Here is a 16865-nt window from a genome sequence, read left to right as displayed (position 1 = left end):
TCATGATGGGAACAGATCAACCAATTAGAGAGAATAAGAACAATGGCTACCATTTATATGATACTTTAAGGATTGGAAAGTCCTTTATTCGTGTTAGCTTGCTTGACTCTCACAACTCTTGGAGGCAGGTACTATTATTCCCATTTTATAGATGATAGAGCACTCTCAGAGAGTTTGAATAACTTGTTTAAGGTCACGTAACTAGTAATATTGGAGGCCAGAGTCAAGTCTGGCACTCTATTCAGAGTGTTTTCTCATTGCCCCAGTCCTGGCCCTTATCAAGGACTAGACTTGGAGCCCTCCTCACATCAGAACTACTTCCATATTGAGGCAATATGTATCGCCTCTTACTTGAGACAACCAATAAACATTTAAGAAATGCCCACTATGTATAAGGAACTGTAAAGACAAAATTTTGAAGACAAAAGTGAAAAGAGTCTTTGTACTTAAAGTTGGCCTTCAGAGAGGCTAACTTTGACATGGAGGCTCCTGCTCAAGAAACACGGGTTTGCCTCTAACCCCAGTCTCTTTCAGATAATGAATATGGAGGCCTCTTGTCTCAGAACCTAATGTCACAAGTAAAGGTGATACCTCTTCCTTCCCTACTCCAGTGAACTCAGGTATGAAGTCTAGCTGACTATAATACAAAGGAACAAGTACAGATAGAATAGATATAGTACAAATACAAATATAGTACAAAGATGGAGTAGAATTAAAATATAAAATCCTTGAGGTTTAGGACTGTTATTCTTCTCTGTCTCTACAGTGCTTACACAGTACCTGAAATATATTAGGTACTTAATAAATGTTTGATAATTGGTTAAGTACAATCCACAGGTAAGTATGGTCAATTGTAGGGTCAAGATTATGATGGGAAGCAGGGTGATAGTCTGGGAAAATTGAAGGTCCCTCTGAGACAAACACATTAGTCTTTGCTTACCTCTAGCTCCCAAACACCAGACCTCTCTCCACTTAATCTCCAACCTTGGTCTCAGTGCCATGACCTTGTTTGGGTTCAGAGTCTTAGATTCTACTATTTATTAAGACCAAGTACTTCTGCAGTGTATGAGGCATCTCTTGGGCATCATTCCTTCTTTGCGATGTCAGAAATCACATTTAGTGTGGTTTTAGCAATCCAAATACTCAACCTATTCATCTCACTGCATTAACTACACTGAGGTACCAGTAAAACTTTTACAGTAGGTTTTACCAAAAAAAAAAAGCAGGACTTTATATATTTAATCTGCATTATTAACATTTTCTCTATCACTTTCATAAAAACTTCAAAGCAATAAATCAAGCTCTGATCTGTAACATTTGATCCTTTCTGAGAAGTAAATGTTCATATAGAAATTTAATAACTGACTCTTAGGAGCCAGTTTGAGCTGGCTCCATCACACTGACCAACTACTTTCTTGGGGAATGGAGTGAGATGAATAGATTGATATTGCCTATCCTTATCACAAGATCCTTGAGAGTAGGCATCATAGTCAACTAGTGCTTCCTCTGACTCAGTCACCATTGACTGAGGCTGCAAACAAACAAAACCCTTTTTTTCTGCTAGTACTCTGGCTGTCTCATCCCTACCAGTTTTATCTTTAGCCCTTCCCTACCTTACCTTTCCTCTGCCCTCTCCTTCCTCTGTGCCTTTTCTTCTATAGCATCCTCATTCCATTATTTAGTTGTCTTTCCTTCATCTTCTACTTCTTCTTTCATACTACTTCATGGAACCTCAGTTCCTTCCAAAAGACAAGGCATTCCTGATCATCTTTAGTAAACTTTTTCAAACTTCCAGAAATTCTAAGCTCCTCATGAGAACTAAAAGAACCTTTCTCTGACACCATCATTCAGCTGTTTCTCCTTCTTAGTGGTGTATTATATTTGTTTAAACCATTCTTACTGAGATCACAAACTAGCTTCTAGAGCACTCTCTATCCTTTCTCCAGAAGTTTAGTACATGGTTTGACATGCCTTTCTAATCCAGCTCTTGACCTTATACTTAGAATTCTTAGGATATATTGAAATTCCTCCTCAAATTTCTGGTCTCCTATTTAAAAAATTTGACATTCATGGACTATATCTTCACTCCATTCCAGTCACAGGTATGGCTACAGATTAGATCTTACCATTACCTATAGATCTGCACTCTTCTGAAACTGAAATTCCCTTCTCATCAGAGCTACAATCATTCCATTTCTCTGTCTTATTCCTCCTAAATCTATTCTTTGTTATCACAATGATCTCTAGTTCCTTTATGCCAGTTGATCACCTTTTCTCTTATCATAATTTGGGCCCTGGAGATGATCTGATAGCTATATACTGAACTCATTCAAAGGGATTTATTGAGCATTTGTTATGTGCTAGACAATATGAATACTGAGGATACAAGAAAAAAGTTACCAAAATAGTCACTACCTTCTAGAAGTTTATATTCAAATTCTACTCTATCCTTGAGTCCTTTGTTTCCTTTGTCCTATTATATTCATAACCAGTTAAGCCCTACATATGGGTTACACATCTCCTACCTACTTCTTTAGTTCTATTATAGTTCTCTGTTCCTTCTCTCATAATGTTGAATGCTGTCAGAAGAAAATACTCAACTATGCTGACTGGGCCAAGACATATTTATGCAATCTGACTTCAGACAAACCCTCACTGCTGCAAAACAATTCCTTTCTTTTGCCTTGTATAGCAGGACATGCTATACAAAGGTTTGGCTATGACAATCCACCTATGTTTAAGCACCTAACACCACCTTTCACCACTCCCTTTCAACAGACCTGAACTCTAGATAAGTTACAAAGAAAGCACGTGACAGCTTTTGATAATATCACCTATCCCTTCTCTCTTTGATATTTTCTCCATCTTTGGTTTATGTTGGTATAGCTTTCTCCTTGTTCTTCTCCTACCTATTATTTCTTAGTCTCTCATGCTTCCTAAATGTGGTTATGCTCCAAAACTCTGTTCTGAGCTTCACTTTAAGTTCTCAGTGATCTTTGCTGCTCTAATGATTATTATCTCTACCTAGGTGCCTTCTAAACCTCTAAATATAATTGTAATCTCTCTCCTGTACTTCAGTTCTCTTATCACTTGGTCTAGCCTGTTAGAGAACTCTATCTCAATGTACCTCAGTATCTCAATTTCAAACCCAAATAATTCACGGTTGTTCACTTAGTCTATCCCTCCCTCAAATATGAAGCTTTTCTCTCTGACAATGACCTCCTAGGGAGTTATGAAAATCAAAGTATTATGTTCATTTTAATGACTTTATTTAAGTAATTCCAAACTGCTTTACAGAATAGTTATATTAACTCATACACAGACAATACATGAATGTTCCTTTCTTTCCACAACCACTACATTATCTATTTCCATCTTCTGTCAGCTTTCCCTATTTGCTGGATATTAGGTGAATCTTAAGGGTTATTTTGATTTTTATTTCTTTTCATTAGTAATTTGGAACATTCTTCCATATAGCCATTAATAGTAATTATTTAAGAATTCTTCATTTATATCCTTTGACTACTTCTCTACTAGCAAACAGGGCAAGCTATATAAATTGCCTTAAAATTTTATTTTAAAGTATTATATAAACATTGCTAATTAATTAAGATTAAAGAGTGTTTCCTATATAATAAAATAGAAACCTGAAACTTAAAAGCTGAAAATCAGATCTCTGACAAGGGTTATCTAATCAAAGTTCAGTAATTTTTTTGGGTCCACTGGAGTTATCATTCTTTATTTCTCTGGGAGCTCAAACAGTTTGATTAGGTAAAAAGATCACTAAAACAAAGGCTCAGAAGAGCCTGTGAGAAACTGGAAGGGCATTTTTGTGACTTGAAGACTTTCAGGTTAAATAGTTGAGGCATGGATCTGTCTCAGAAAGAAGAGAACTCCATGACCTGAATTCAAGGTGATTTAGAAAGAAGTATTCTAATTTTCTTTCTCAGTGGGGGAAGGGGGGAGGGAGAAGAGGGGAGTAGGTGAGAAGGGAAATAATTTGGAGCTCAAAGTTTTAAAAATCAACATTAAAAATACTTTTTATATGTAACTGGGGAAAATAAAATACTCTCTCTCTCTATGTATATATATATATATATATATATATATATATATATATATATATATATATATATATATATAATTTTTTTTTGGCAAGGCAATGAGGTTAAGTGATTTGCCCAAGGACACACAGCTAGGAAATTATTAGGTATCTGAAGTTGAACTCAGGTCCTTCTGACTCCAGGGTTGGTGCTCTATCTACTGAACCACCTAGCTTCCTCTAAATAATTAAAAAAAAAAGAAACAAAAAAGAAGGTATTGAGAGGGGGGGCAATGTAATTGGAAAATATTTAACAAAATAAAAAGAAAATAAAAAAGAAAGAGCTATTCTAATCAAGCCAGAGGACAAGACCAATGTCAGATTTGAATTATAACTGTTAAAAAAAAGTTAAGAATCAGTCACAAAGATGTATTTAATAAACATATCAAATGCTTATTTTGGAAAGCACAATGCTAGATGTTAAAAGTCAGTGCAGAGGATACAAAGGTAAATACTGATCTTCCTCAAGATGTTTACAGTCTAGGAGGGGGAAACAAGATCGTGTATACAGTTAAGTACAATACAAAATAGATGATAGATATATACAAAAGTCTTAAATTCAGAGGAGACAGAAATCACTTTTAGGTCAGAGAAAGATCAGAAAATATTACATGAAGCTTCTATTTTAAATTGGGTCCTTGGTTTTCCAAGTTCAGAATTTGATCTTCTGGTAGGAAGATCTTATAGCTAATACAATGCTACATAATTTTGCTCCTCTATTTTAATTTAAAAAGTACTATATTTAAAAACAACAAAAAAAGAATAATGATTCTCTATACTGATGTCAGTTAAGTCCTGGATTATTTCAGAGCTGAAGAATCAATTGCAGCAGTTATTTTGTGTTGCCACTAGATGGTGACTGTGCATTGGATCTGCTTACATAGAAATTGCTGCATTAAAAAGTGCAGGCATTTATAATTTTAAAAGTTATACATATTTACATTCTCATTAAGAACAATTTTGTATTAGCAAAACACGTGCTACTATGACTAGCTCTTAATTGTATGCAATTACAATTTCCTTCAGGGCAATCATCTGGGGAATTAGGAATTTAATTGCCATTAAAATGGTCTCTCTCCCATTATACCTATTCCTCTAGTTTACAATCAGGGTACTAGATGGTGCAGTGGATAGAGCTATGGATCTAGAGTAAGGAAAACTCATCTTCTGGAGCTCAAATTCAGCCTCTCACACTTAGCTGTATGACTCTAAGCAGTCCTGTTTTACTAAATTTCCTCATCTGTAAAATGAGCTGGAGAAGGAAATGGCAATCCACTCTTATATTCTTGCCAAGAAAACTCCAAATGAGGTCACAAAAAAGTCAGATAAGTTAAACAACAAAAAGTTTATAATCTACTAGGGAACAATAGTGTTCACTTAATTCAACTTAACCTATCCCCATTGAAGCTGCTACTTTGAAAACATACTGCCTTAAAGTCCTGGTGTTCTGGCTTACTAGGACAAGTTCATAACTGTTTTCAGTAAAAGTCAAGCCCCTACCTGTTAATGCTAGCAGCAGAATATAGTTTGAGTGGAATTGTAGTTCCATACAGTGGATGTACTTAATGATAATGACTTGTTGCCTAGTATGAGGGATGTATCTACTTTGATGATGATCCAAAGATGTACATCTATTAGATGTGGAACTTTGATTGAATGTTGTGAAGTCAAAATTTCTAAGGCTGAGGAGTCCAGGTTATATGGGAGACCTGCATCTAAAAGGCCTAGGGCCCCATTGTATGCCAGTTGTCCCATTCCATTTATATCAGTTCACTTGGTTCACATGGTCTAGAAGATAATAATAATAAGAATGATATCTTTGCACAACACCCTCATTTTAATCCAAATTAGATGCATATCATGTCTTCTTCAAGAATGAAGGACATCCCTTCAATTGGGGAATGGCTTAGCAAACTGTGGTATATGTATGTCATGGAACACCATTGTTCTATTAGAAACCAGGAGGGACAGGAATTCAGGGAAGCCTGGAGAGATTTGCATGAACTGATGCTGAGCGAGATGAGCAGAACCAGAAAAACACTGTACACCCTAACAGCAACATGGGAGTGATGATCAACCTTGATGGACTTGCTCATTCTATCAGTGCAGCACTCAGGGACAATTTGGGGCTGTCTGCAATGGAGAATACTATCTGCATTCAGAGACAGAACTATGGAGTTTGAACAAAGACCAAGGACTATTACCTTTTTTTTGTAAGCTGTGTGAGTTTTTCTTTTTTTTTTCCTTGCAAGGCAATGTGGTTAAGTGACTTGCCCAAGGTCACACAGCTAGGTAATTATTAAGTGTCTGAGGATGGATTTGAACTCAGGTACTCCTGACTCCAGGGCCAGTGCTCTATCCACTGCACCACCTAGCTGCCCCAATTATTACCTTTAATTTAGAAAAACAAAACCTAATATCTTATTGTCTGATCTTGCTATCTCTTTTTCTTTATGTTTCTTCCTTAAGGATATGATTTCTCTCTCATTACATTCAATTTGTATCAATGTATACCATGGAAACAAGGTAAAGACTGGCAAATTGCCTTCTGTGTGGGGGGGGAGTAAGATTAGGGGAAAAATTGTAAAACTCAAAATAAATAAAATCTTAACAAAAAAGAATGAAGGACAACATCAGCAGGAGATACTATCATAGACTTAGATAGGAAAGGTGAAAGCTTAGGAAAGCCCACTGTTAAATTTTCAGTGTGAGCATTTTATACTTCAGATATTGACAAGTGCTACAAATCATCAAATATGATCTAGTTATCTTCTCTGCTTCTTGCTAATCACCAGGACAATGAATCCAAACTATGAGATGCTTTTGATTCCTTAAGTATTTTCTTTCACTTTTTTTTTAACTCTACTCTTCTATTGTCCAGACCACATGTTCATAAACATGGAATCTAGCCCTCCAACTATGATGCTTACTGTCACTTTATAGGTTTGGTTTTCCAGGTCAATTCTCAAGAGCTTATTGATTTTTCTAAGAACTTTGTTTGCTTTTGAAACAAATTAACACTATGGTATTAGACCCTGGAGAAGCTGGGCAAAGGAAGAAGGAAGAGCTGTGTACCTGAGAGGATACATGGGGACATGACAGCTCTCAGTTTATAGGCAAATCCCTAGGTACATTCAGAAGGATCAAGATGTTCCCTTAATGATGGTGATTGAGAGGAGGCATGGTAGTTGATACAATTCCCTATAGGTATGACATTAATGCAAATATCCCTGGTGTGAACAAGATAGAGAAAAAGAAAATGGTACGACTATGAGTCATCATGAGATTAGGAAAGTAGCTTTATATATGGCAGAATGACAAAGCATGCTGCAACTGTATGAGTGAGTGGCTCTACAGTAGCAGAGTGAACCTGGACAAGACGGAACATGATGAGTACTAAAGTTCAGTATACAGACTGAGGGGGATGGTGCAGGTGATGAAACTGAGGGTGAAGGTGACTAAGGATTTGTCCCAAGGGTGCTGAAATGCAGAGGAAACACCTTCTAAACATTACTTACCATCCTTTAGCTGTGCAGAAAAAACTCAGCCTACTACCTAGTTCAAAATAATATTAAGTTAAAATGGGGGGGGGTACAGCTAGGTAGCACAGTGGATAGAACACTGGCCCTGGAGTCAGGAGGATCTGAGTGCAAATTTGACCTTAGATAATAATTATCTAGCTATGTGACCACAGACAAGTCACTTAACTCCATTGCCTTGCAAAAACTAAAAAAGTAAAATAAAAATAAAAACTTATTTAAAAAAGTTAAAATAGGAAAATAAAGTCCTTCCATAGGAAATCCTCCTTGGTCCAGGATCACACTGCTGTCAAATATTACCTTCTCTCCCTGGTCACAAAAATCCCTCCACTCAATTGTGGAAAAGGTGTTGTCCCAATCTTCACTCACCTTCCCAACTATATTTTTCTTTAAAAATTGTCTTGAGGGAATATTTTTTTACTGCTTGCCCCTAAATTGCAAAATTAAAAGTTATGACTCTGCCTCCTACATAATAATATCTCTTTGAGAGTGAGGCTAAAAAAAGTCTAAATAAAGTCTATATTTTTGAATGTCACATTTCTAAGGGAGCTATAGTCTCTAGATGGGGGAAAAAAGTGCCCCAGGAGGGGGAGGGAGCAAGTAGATCCAGAGCTAAATGAAATTAGTGTAAGTATGAGTGGGCCTGTGACAGATATAACATAGGAACTTAGAATTTGAGAGGTAGAAGCCCTCAGAAGTCATGTATTACAACTCTTTCATTTCACAGAAAAGGAAACTGAGCCCCAGAGAAGTGATTTTAGTGCTTTGGGGAGTGCCTTAGGGAATGAAAGCCTGGTTAACTGAGAGGAACATTTAGGAAGCTTTTCCGTTAAATTTTGGCTTTTATTTAGACTGTTGCTTCAGTTTCAGAGTTGCCAACAGGTTATATTTCCTAATACTGCTTTTTCTCTCTTAGCTTTGCTTGCTGCCTTTCACACATAGATAGAAGAGGGGGGGAAAAGTCATTTGTTGTCTGTGTTTACAAGCATAAACTCTGTAATTGACTTTTTTTGTGCATGTTCAGTTGGTATGGAATAATGTTCTACTTTCTTAACCTGAGCTCTTTAAAAGAGACAAGGCTATTCCTTAGAATTTGCATCAAATTGCAAATTGCATCCTCAGTGAGTGGAGGAATGCATATCTTGGGGAGCCTCCCCCATAATGGGGCAGGCAGTGTTCACAAGAGAGATTTTAAAAATTCATATTTAACCAGGATACAACTGAAGTTCTTAATAAATATCTGTTGGACTGAATCACATTCACTTTGAAATGGATCCATCAAAGCGTATTGTACTCTCACAGGGTGGTCTCTATATCTCCAGTAATGCCTAAAGAAACTGCTGTGAAAGGAAAGAAGAATAGTATTCTAAAAAGTGATTTTCAGTATGAACTTTGTATTATAAAAAGATAAAGCAACTTTAAATCACTTAAATTTCTGCCATGGTAATAGAAACTGACTGTTGCTTTGGGAGTCAAACTTTGTATTATAAAAAGATAAAGCAACTTTAAATCACTTAAATTTTTGCCATGGTAATAGAAACAGACTGTTGCTTTGGGAATCAGAGGGCATGGGTTTGAATCTCAGTTCTACTTCTTTCTCTCTCTATATATATGTATATAGTATATTAATTTATACACCTGTGTATCTGTATATACTATATACGTACACACATATACATGTATATATGTATAGATCCTATGTCATACAAACTATATATATATATATATGTTTGTGTGTGTGTATGTGTGTGTATATATGTATCATGTTCATCTATATAAGCCCTAGAAGATCCAAGCCCAGCACTATTCACTTTTCATTTTGTCCCACTGGTTTCTGAAGAGAAATTTAAACTTCCAAAACCCAATAGCTATTAACTACCATTGCCAATTGATACCCATGTGACCTCTCTGAACTTCAGTCTCCTCCTCTGTGAAATGTATGATGACCTTTCCAGTTCTAAACCAGTGCTCCTGTAACAATTATGAAGTCCACTACGGAGGAGAGATTGGAGCCTTCTGGGCCCATGGCTCATACCTCTTTCTTTCATTACAGTCCAGGTCAGATACTGCTGAGCCATTGTGATGTTGACAGAGCACAGGCAGACGCTGCATCTCCTGGGCATGGCCCAAACACTGTCCAGACAAACACTGAAATGGAAGAATAAACAAGGTCCTTAAAATGGTAAAAGCAATTTGTGCTGAGTTTATATGTGCCATAAATTATTCAAATTACATCACATAAGCTCCACTGGATTTCATATTTGATTAACATTGTAGACACAATGTATTTATCCCAGTTCTCCCTTCTGCTTGGAAAAAGGTAGGTAATCATAAATATTCAACACACAAATGTATAAACAAGTAATGGGTGCCTCTGAATTGTACAACTTTGAACTGGCAGTAGGAAAGAGAATGGTTGGTTGAAGATTCTCTCATACAGAAGAATCTTTAATGCTGCATCCCCTTAGAGGAGCAAATATAAACAGAAGCAAATAAATACTTGTGTGATATAAATATATATGTGTATGGGTGGTGTGTGTGTGTGTATATATATATATATATATGCATGTGTCACACATATGTGCTAACACATATATACACAGAAACAAATTTTTGTGAATGTGCAATATGTTTATATATTTATAGCATATACAATTTATTCTATACTAATTTATACCACTACATATATACATGCACATATATGATGTTATTTATAAAACTGTATATATCATATGTGCATATATATTTATTTATATCACAAGCAAAAATACACTTTTTGTATATGTATGTATGTATGTATGTATATTTTGCACCCTGGAAGTCTCCAAAGCTAGGATTCTATTCATTTTTCATTTTGTTATACTGATTTCCAAAGATAAATTCAAATTTTAAAAACTCAACAGACATTGATTAAATACTCCTTATGTGCAGAGTACTGGGCTAGGAATATGAATTTTCAGATTGGAAAATTAAAAATTAATTAATTCAGACCAATTCAGTTTTCTTCTAGAGTCAATCAGACATGAAGTCATGAGAGACTGGATGGATTACCTGGCTATCTAGTTGAACTGCCCATTCATCACAAGCTTGACCCAAACAACGTTTTCTGCCCAAAGGTCGATCTTTTTGGGCACAAGCATTTGGAGATATTGTCTGCACAATGCCACTGGCTTTTACCCGTTCACAAGTTATCTGACGATGGCGAAATCCATTACCACAAGACACAGAACATTCTGACCAGTTACTTATCAGCCACCTAGGGAATATGAGAAAGTCATTTTAATATAGAGGTAAGGGATGTGCTAGAGTCACAGAATGAAACATGATCCTTTTCAGAGGGGGAAAAAAAACCCTCAGTAACTCTAAGATCCTGAGGGGTCAAGAAATTAATTTCAGTTTAAGACATGCTGAATGAATATTTACTAATTATGCAGTATATTTAAGACGATAAAATGAAAAATAAAGCCTGGTTCCTGTATTAAGGAGTTTGTAAGAGAGATAAATTATGTCTACTAACAACATCTTCTCCAACCCTTTTGACAGATGATGAAACAAAAATCCAAAGAAGTAAAGCTGCTCTCCTAAGGCCAAACAGATAGTTACAGTCAGCTCTGGTTCACAAGTTCCAGATGTGGCAAAGTCTTCATGGAGCAGTAGTACCTTTCACTGGAGGCAACCAGGCAAAGACTGAATGAAGGGTAAGTTGAGAGGGATATTCTATCTAGAAGATAGGGGATGGATGAGATCTGAGATGATCTGATCAGTAGGTGGAAATAGTGAAAAAGCAACTCAACATTGGCAGATCAGACTTGTGGAAATAACTTACTCTAGACCAGATGGTCAATAGTGAGAAGTGAAGGTAGAAAAGTGACTTTAATTCATTAATAGATAAAAATACTGAAAATCTTTTCCATTTGAAGGGAGCTAAGCAGATGTCCAGCATAACATTCTAAGCATCTTGTCAGTGACCAAACCATCTTGGAGTTTCAATCTTAAATTTAACTTCTAGGAAGAGTCACATTGGACCCTATTATTGTGTATTGTGTGTGTGTGTGTGTATGTGTGTGTGTGTGTGTGTGTGTGTGTGTGTGTATGGGAGGGTTTCCTGAAGAAAGAGTGAAAACTAGAAACTAATAGAGACACACCTTGGAGGGCAGTCACGCCTGTTGCAGGGCTGGACCAGATTCTGTGGCTTCTGGAGGTGATCACAAAAGGTCTCATTGACTTTTTGTCTTTGTGTTGTCATGCACTGGGGCCTCTGAATGCGATTTCCCAGGTTACCACAAGTAGCAGAGCAGTATGTCCATTCACCAGGCTCCCAATTATAGTCTGCTGAAAAAAAAAGAAAAAAATCAAGGAATATTGCCATAAACTCAACTTAGAAACAGAGTTTCGGGGCTTACCATTTGGGGGATTGAATTTCCTATCAGTCTCCTTTAAAAAATAGGGTCTTAAGGATGTACAAAAGAAAGATATCTTCCCTCCCCCTCAACAATGCAATGGTTATTTTAAATATTATTCTCTTTTCCCTGCTTTCATGTATCTACAGAGTCAGGTGCAGGAGCCAAATGAGGCCCACTGGAAGGCATCCATGTTCTATTATCACAGAATGGGAAAAAAGGGACTATGGTGAGCCAACCAGATGTCCTAGAAAAATCCCAGAAGGTGTAGCTATTAACCACTGGACCTCCTACTCAGATATCTTGTCAGAATATAGGAAGGGGGAAGGCCAAAGAGTTGCAACTTCTGTTGAAGCCACTGACTGTCCTGGGAAGGATTTGGAGACAAATCCCACCTTTTTAGCCAACAGCTCTGAGGATTTTAAGCATTGGAAAACAGGACTCTAGATTGGTTAAAGTCCATTGAATCAACAGAGGCAATCTGGTTTATATGGGGGCAACTAATTTTAACAAGGCCTCAAAAACATACAAACTTTTGGGGGACTTCCAGCTCCACACAAATCCACTATACATCATGCATCCACTAAAAAAATAACTCATAAATCAAGAATATGATTCTTAAAGTCTAAAGATACAAGAGCATAATCATTTCTACAAATAGGATGGAATGAGATCATTTCTCCTCAAGCCAGCTGGGCCTACCTTGCTTGACACTAGACAGGCAGGTTTCTCAGATCCAAACCAAGCTCAGATAGTGGGAAAGAATGAGGAAAGAGGAGATGGAGAGAGGCTACTGATTGCACCTCATTCCAGAAGAGGAGAAAGAGATAGGAGATAATGGAGGGAGTTCACCCTTGCTAGGGGCTCTTTTGTCTCTTTGGAGAGAGGTGGAATAATGTTCACTAGGAGGGGAGAGAATGCTGAAAAAAAAGCTAGAGTCTGCTATCTAAATTCTCAAGTCCTTTCTGCTACTTCAAGACTAGTTGGGCAATGTTTAGTTAGCTCCCTTTCCTGGAAGACTCAATATAGTCTAGTATGCCTCTTTCTCCACTCTACTGAGAACTGGAAAGAAACCATCCTTTCAGATAGCTCATCTGAAAATTATTGTAAAGATGTACCTCTGAATGAATGAAGTCTGGCATGTTAATAATAGAAAGTTTCATCCTAAATCTGGTCACATGAGTCACTGTTGTTTCCCCCAACATCCTTTCTCAGAACTACTGTTCTGGCCAAAGCCAAGTTGAGTCAGTCAGTTAGCCAGTCAACAAAAATTTGTAGTATTTTCTATGGACCAATGTACCAGCTACTGTGCTAAATACAAGAAAGAAAAACTCAGTTCCCAAGAAGCTTACAGTTTAATGGATCAAACCACCTAATATTTAAAAGATATGACTGGGGTTAGGGAGATGCAATCTCAGATGGAAGGCAGGGAGGGGACTATGAAAGACTTCTTGCAGAAGATAGGATTTGAGCTAAGGCCTGAAGGAAGTCAGAGGAGCAAGGGGGCAAATATAAGGCACAGGGGACAGCCAGTGAAAAGGCAATGAATCAAGAGATTGCTGTGTGGAGGAATATCACAAGGACCATTGTCAGTGGACTGTAGAATACATAGAGAGAAGTCACAGAAGGAGAAGAAGACTGGAAAAGTGAGAAGGGAAGAGCTTAAAACCCAATAAGAGAATTTGATCTTTAGAATTTACTAAGAGTAATGACAGATCAGGGCTGAACTTTAAGAAAACCAATGGAGACGTGCTAGAGTGGGAAGAGGTTGAGGTAAGGATTTAACCAGAAGGCTCCTGCAATAGTCTAGACACCAGGAGCAGAATTGGGATTATTTTGGAATCTACAGGAATAATTAAAAAGTGGAATTGGTCAATCTCTTGTCCATTTAAATTTCTATATTGAGTAACAGTTGCTCTTTAAATGAGTCATTTGATGAAAAACTATCCACCATACCAAGAGAGGAAAGAAACAGACAATCTGTAGAACTTAGAGGAAAGAAACAGACAATCTGTAGAACTTACACTTCCTAATGAAGTATGTTGGAACATTTTTTCCCTTCCCAGCAAACAGAGGGATTGGGAGGACTGGAGAGAGGACTGTTTGCTTCTTCCTCTGGTTCTTGAATTAGGGATCTACTAACCACCTGGGCACCCTAGGGCTATGTAGTCTTGGATGAACTACTTAGGGGGAGGAGAGACCCCAGATGGCTCATAGGGGCTACAGAACAAAAGATAAGCTTACAGCTTTTACCGGGTTTTTTTCCACAAGAGGTTCAACATCTGATAACCATCAGAAATGGTTTAATTTTCTAGTTCCTAAGGAGTCTAGGGAAGTGATTAGCTATGTGGGATAACAGATTTAAGACCAAACTGCTCCTCATTCTTAATTCTAGTCAGGTTACTGTAACCTGTTATCTATTGGAACTAGAAGAGATTACCCAAAACCCCAACATTTTATAAAGAATTTGACAAGATCCTCAAACCAAATCAACGCATTCCTTGAAACCCAGTGACTTCAGTATTCTGACCAAGTACAGGGTAGGAAAAGTGTAAATACTTTTTTTTGAATATTTGGTTCAGGATTAAGAGAAGAAAGAGACCAAACCCTTGTAAAATCCTCAGAGGATTCATGTCTGTTTGCTATTGATGCTCAAGAATAAAATGAATTTGACAGAATTTAAGCTCCATGAGAGAATGGGCTATTTTACTGCAGTCATTATATATCTGGCACCTAAAATATAGTAGGCACCTAAGAGGTGATTACTGATTGGTTAATTGAAGAGAATTAGGAGACGTTAACATTCAGAGTACCATTTATATCATAAAAAGTGAATTGAAGTGTAGCTAGGTGGTGAAGTGGATAGAGCACTGACCCTGGAGTCAAGAGGACCTGAGTTTAAATCTGGCCTCAGATGCTTGATAACTACCTAGCTGTGTGACCTTGGGGGCAAGTCACTTAACCCCATTGTCTTGCAAAAAAACAAAAAAAAAAGTGAATTGACTGTAACTTAGTCAGAAAAGGATAGAATGCAGGCATAATTATTTAAAAATTCATTACCCTTATACTGGGAGTTCACTAACTAATTAGAGTAGGGATTCTTAGTCTATTTTGTGGCAAAGTTTCCATTGACAGTTTAGTAAAGCTTGTGGTCCCTTCCCTGAATGCTTTTAAATAATTGAAAGATGCTAAATTTCACTTTAGAGATTATTGAAAATAATTTTTTTTAAAATCTAAGTTCAAAGATCCTCTGAAATCTACTTATAGACCCCAGTTAATAAATCCTGAATAAGAACAAAATTCAAAGTAAACCTCATTTTAGAAGATGGAATAAATTTGAAAAGGAGTCATCAGGTGAAATTTTAGTAGCTCCAACATGATCTTTTTAAACAAACTTTGAAGAAAGTTTTTGTCTTTCTTTTTTTGTCTTTTTTTGTCTTTCTTTGAATCTTTGTGCTTAACATATAAGTACTTAATGCTTGTTGGTTTGATTTCACTGGAGTTGAGAGGAACATTAATATAATTTTTGGAAAATCAGAGACATCTCAGCAGAAAATACTAACTAGCAACAGATTATACAGGCAAGTAGAATAAACCATAAGTTACAGGTGGTGTATCTTATGCTTTAATCTATAAATAGCTAACTCACTGCCAAGGGGAAGATGCTAAACTTCTCAAGGATATTAATATTAGGCAGAAAAGAGTTTCAGTTTACTTCTAGAGTTATGTATAAATATTTGTATAAATATATTTGTATAAATGTATAAATAACTATAAATTTGTATACAGTCTGTTTCAAGCAATATGAATTTGTTTCTATTCATAAAGGATGGCACTTATGGTTACAAAATCTAAAAAGCAAACACATCCTTATTTACATTATGGATAGGGATATGGCAGTTACAAATCATACATTATTGAATACTCTGCAATTGAATACTCTGAGTCATAGTTTAGCTGACACCAACACCATTGCCAAGGGTACTTGAATCACTGACAGACTCCTAACCCTTTTGAAGAGGATGCTTTAGATAGTTGTGATTTTCAAAAATGGCTAACACATAGAGAAAGATTGTGGGGCATTTTAAACAGGCAGCAACTTTACTAGAAAGAGTGATGACAGAATGGTAATAATTCTAAGACTGCATTGAAATTAGCTTCACTTTAGTGGATCAAAAATAATTGTAAGAACAAGTTTAAAAAACTTGCTTAATCCTGTTGAAAGTAATAAGCAGAAATAAAAGACTATGGGAATGTTTTTTTATGTTAGTGAACTTATATGAAAGGTCTATTGGAAGTATGTTATTGTTCAGTCATTTTTCAATTGTATTTTACTCTTGGTGACTCCATTGTAGATATTCCTGGTAAAGATGAAATACTTTGCCATTTCCCTCTCCAGTTCATTTTACAGATGAGGAAATTGAAGCCAACAAGGGTTAAGTGACTTGCTCAGAGTCACATGGCTAAGTGTCTGAGGCTGCCTTTGAAATCAGGTTTTCCCAACTCCAGACCTGGTGCTCCATCCACTGTGCCACCTAGCTTAATAACAGATAAAGAGCTGAACATAAAGAGCATCTATTAAGATCAGAGAAGACTGATGAACATTTAATTTTGTAGCATTCATTTTGATGTCACTAGTTACTTAAGATGAGAGTTTAGACAGAGGATGAATGACCAGATATTTAAGGTGACTCCAGGTGGATCCTGAAATATAATTCAATTCAAATCTTACTTTTGTCAGATCAGTCCATCCACTCCAATCTAAAAGATAGATTTTGGGCTTTAAAGTGTCTAAATAATTTGCCCTTGAGAACACTGGGCAAA

General features: G+C 36.6%; 1 protein-coding gene and 1 long non-coding RNA gene across 3 annotated transcripts in view; one reads left to right on the top strand and one right to left on the bottom strand.

The window, feature by feature from the left end:
• ADAMTSL3 (ADAMTS like 3) overlaps positions 1-16865 on the bottom strand; it is a 713745-nt gene that overhangs the window by 14125 nt on the left and 682755 nt on the right. The window contains exons 26-28 of one of the 2 annotated variants that reach the window (XM_074233985.1): positions 11787-11973; positions 10693-10897; positions 9677-9789 (exon numbers count right to left, since the gene is read on the bottom strand). In XM_074233985.1, coding sequence (XP_074090086.1) covers positions 9677-9789; positions 10693-10897; positions 11787-11973 — 505 coding nt within the window. The remainder of the gene's footprint in view (positions 1-9676; positions 9790-10692; positions 10898-11786; positions 11974-16865) is intronic. The other variant, XM_074233986.1, reaches the window with a different exon arrangement.
• Positions 9238-15118, top strand: LOC141521428 (uncharacterized). Its single transcript, XR_012477937.1, has 4 exons — positions 9238-9823; positions 10641-10931; positions 11185-11339; positions 12191-15118. It is a non-coding gene; the product is annotated as an uncharacterized LOC141521428 (long non-coding RNA).

The sequence above is a fragment of the Macrotis lagotis genome, chromosome 4 (genome assembly GCF_037893015.1).
Source record: "Macrotis lagotis isolate mMagLag1 chromosome 4, bilby.v1.9.chrom.fasta, whole genome shotgun sequence".
Classification (NCBI taxonomy): Eukaryota; Metazoa; Chordata; class Mammalia; order Peramelemorphia; family Peramelidae; genus Macrotis; species Macrotis lagotis.
The sequence above is the reverse complement of the archived record's forward strand: the minus strand, read 5'-3'. Positions and strand labels throughout refer to the sequence as shown.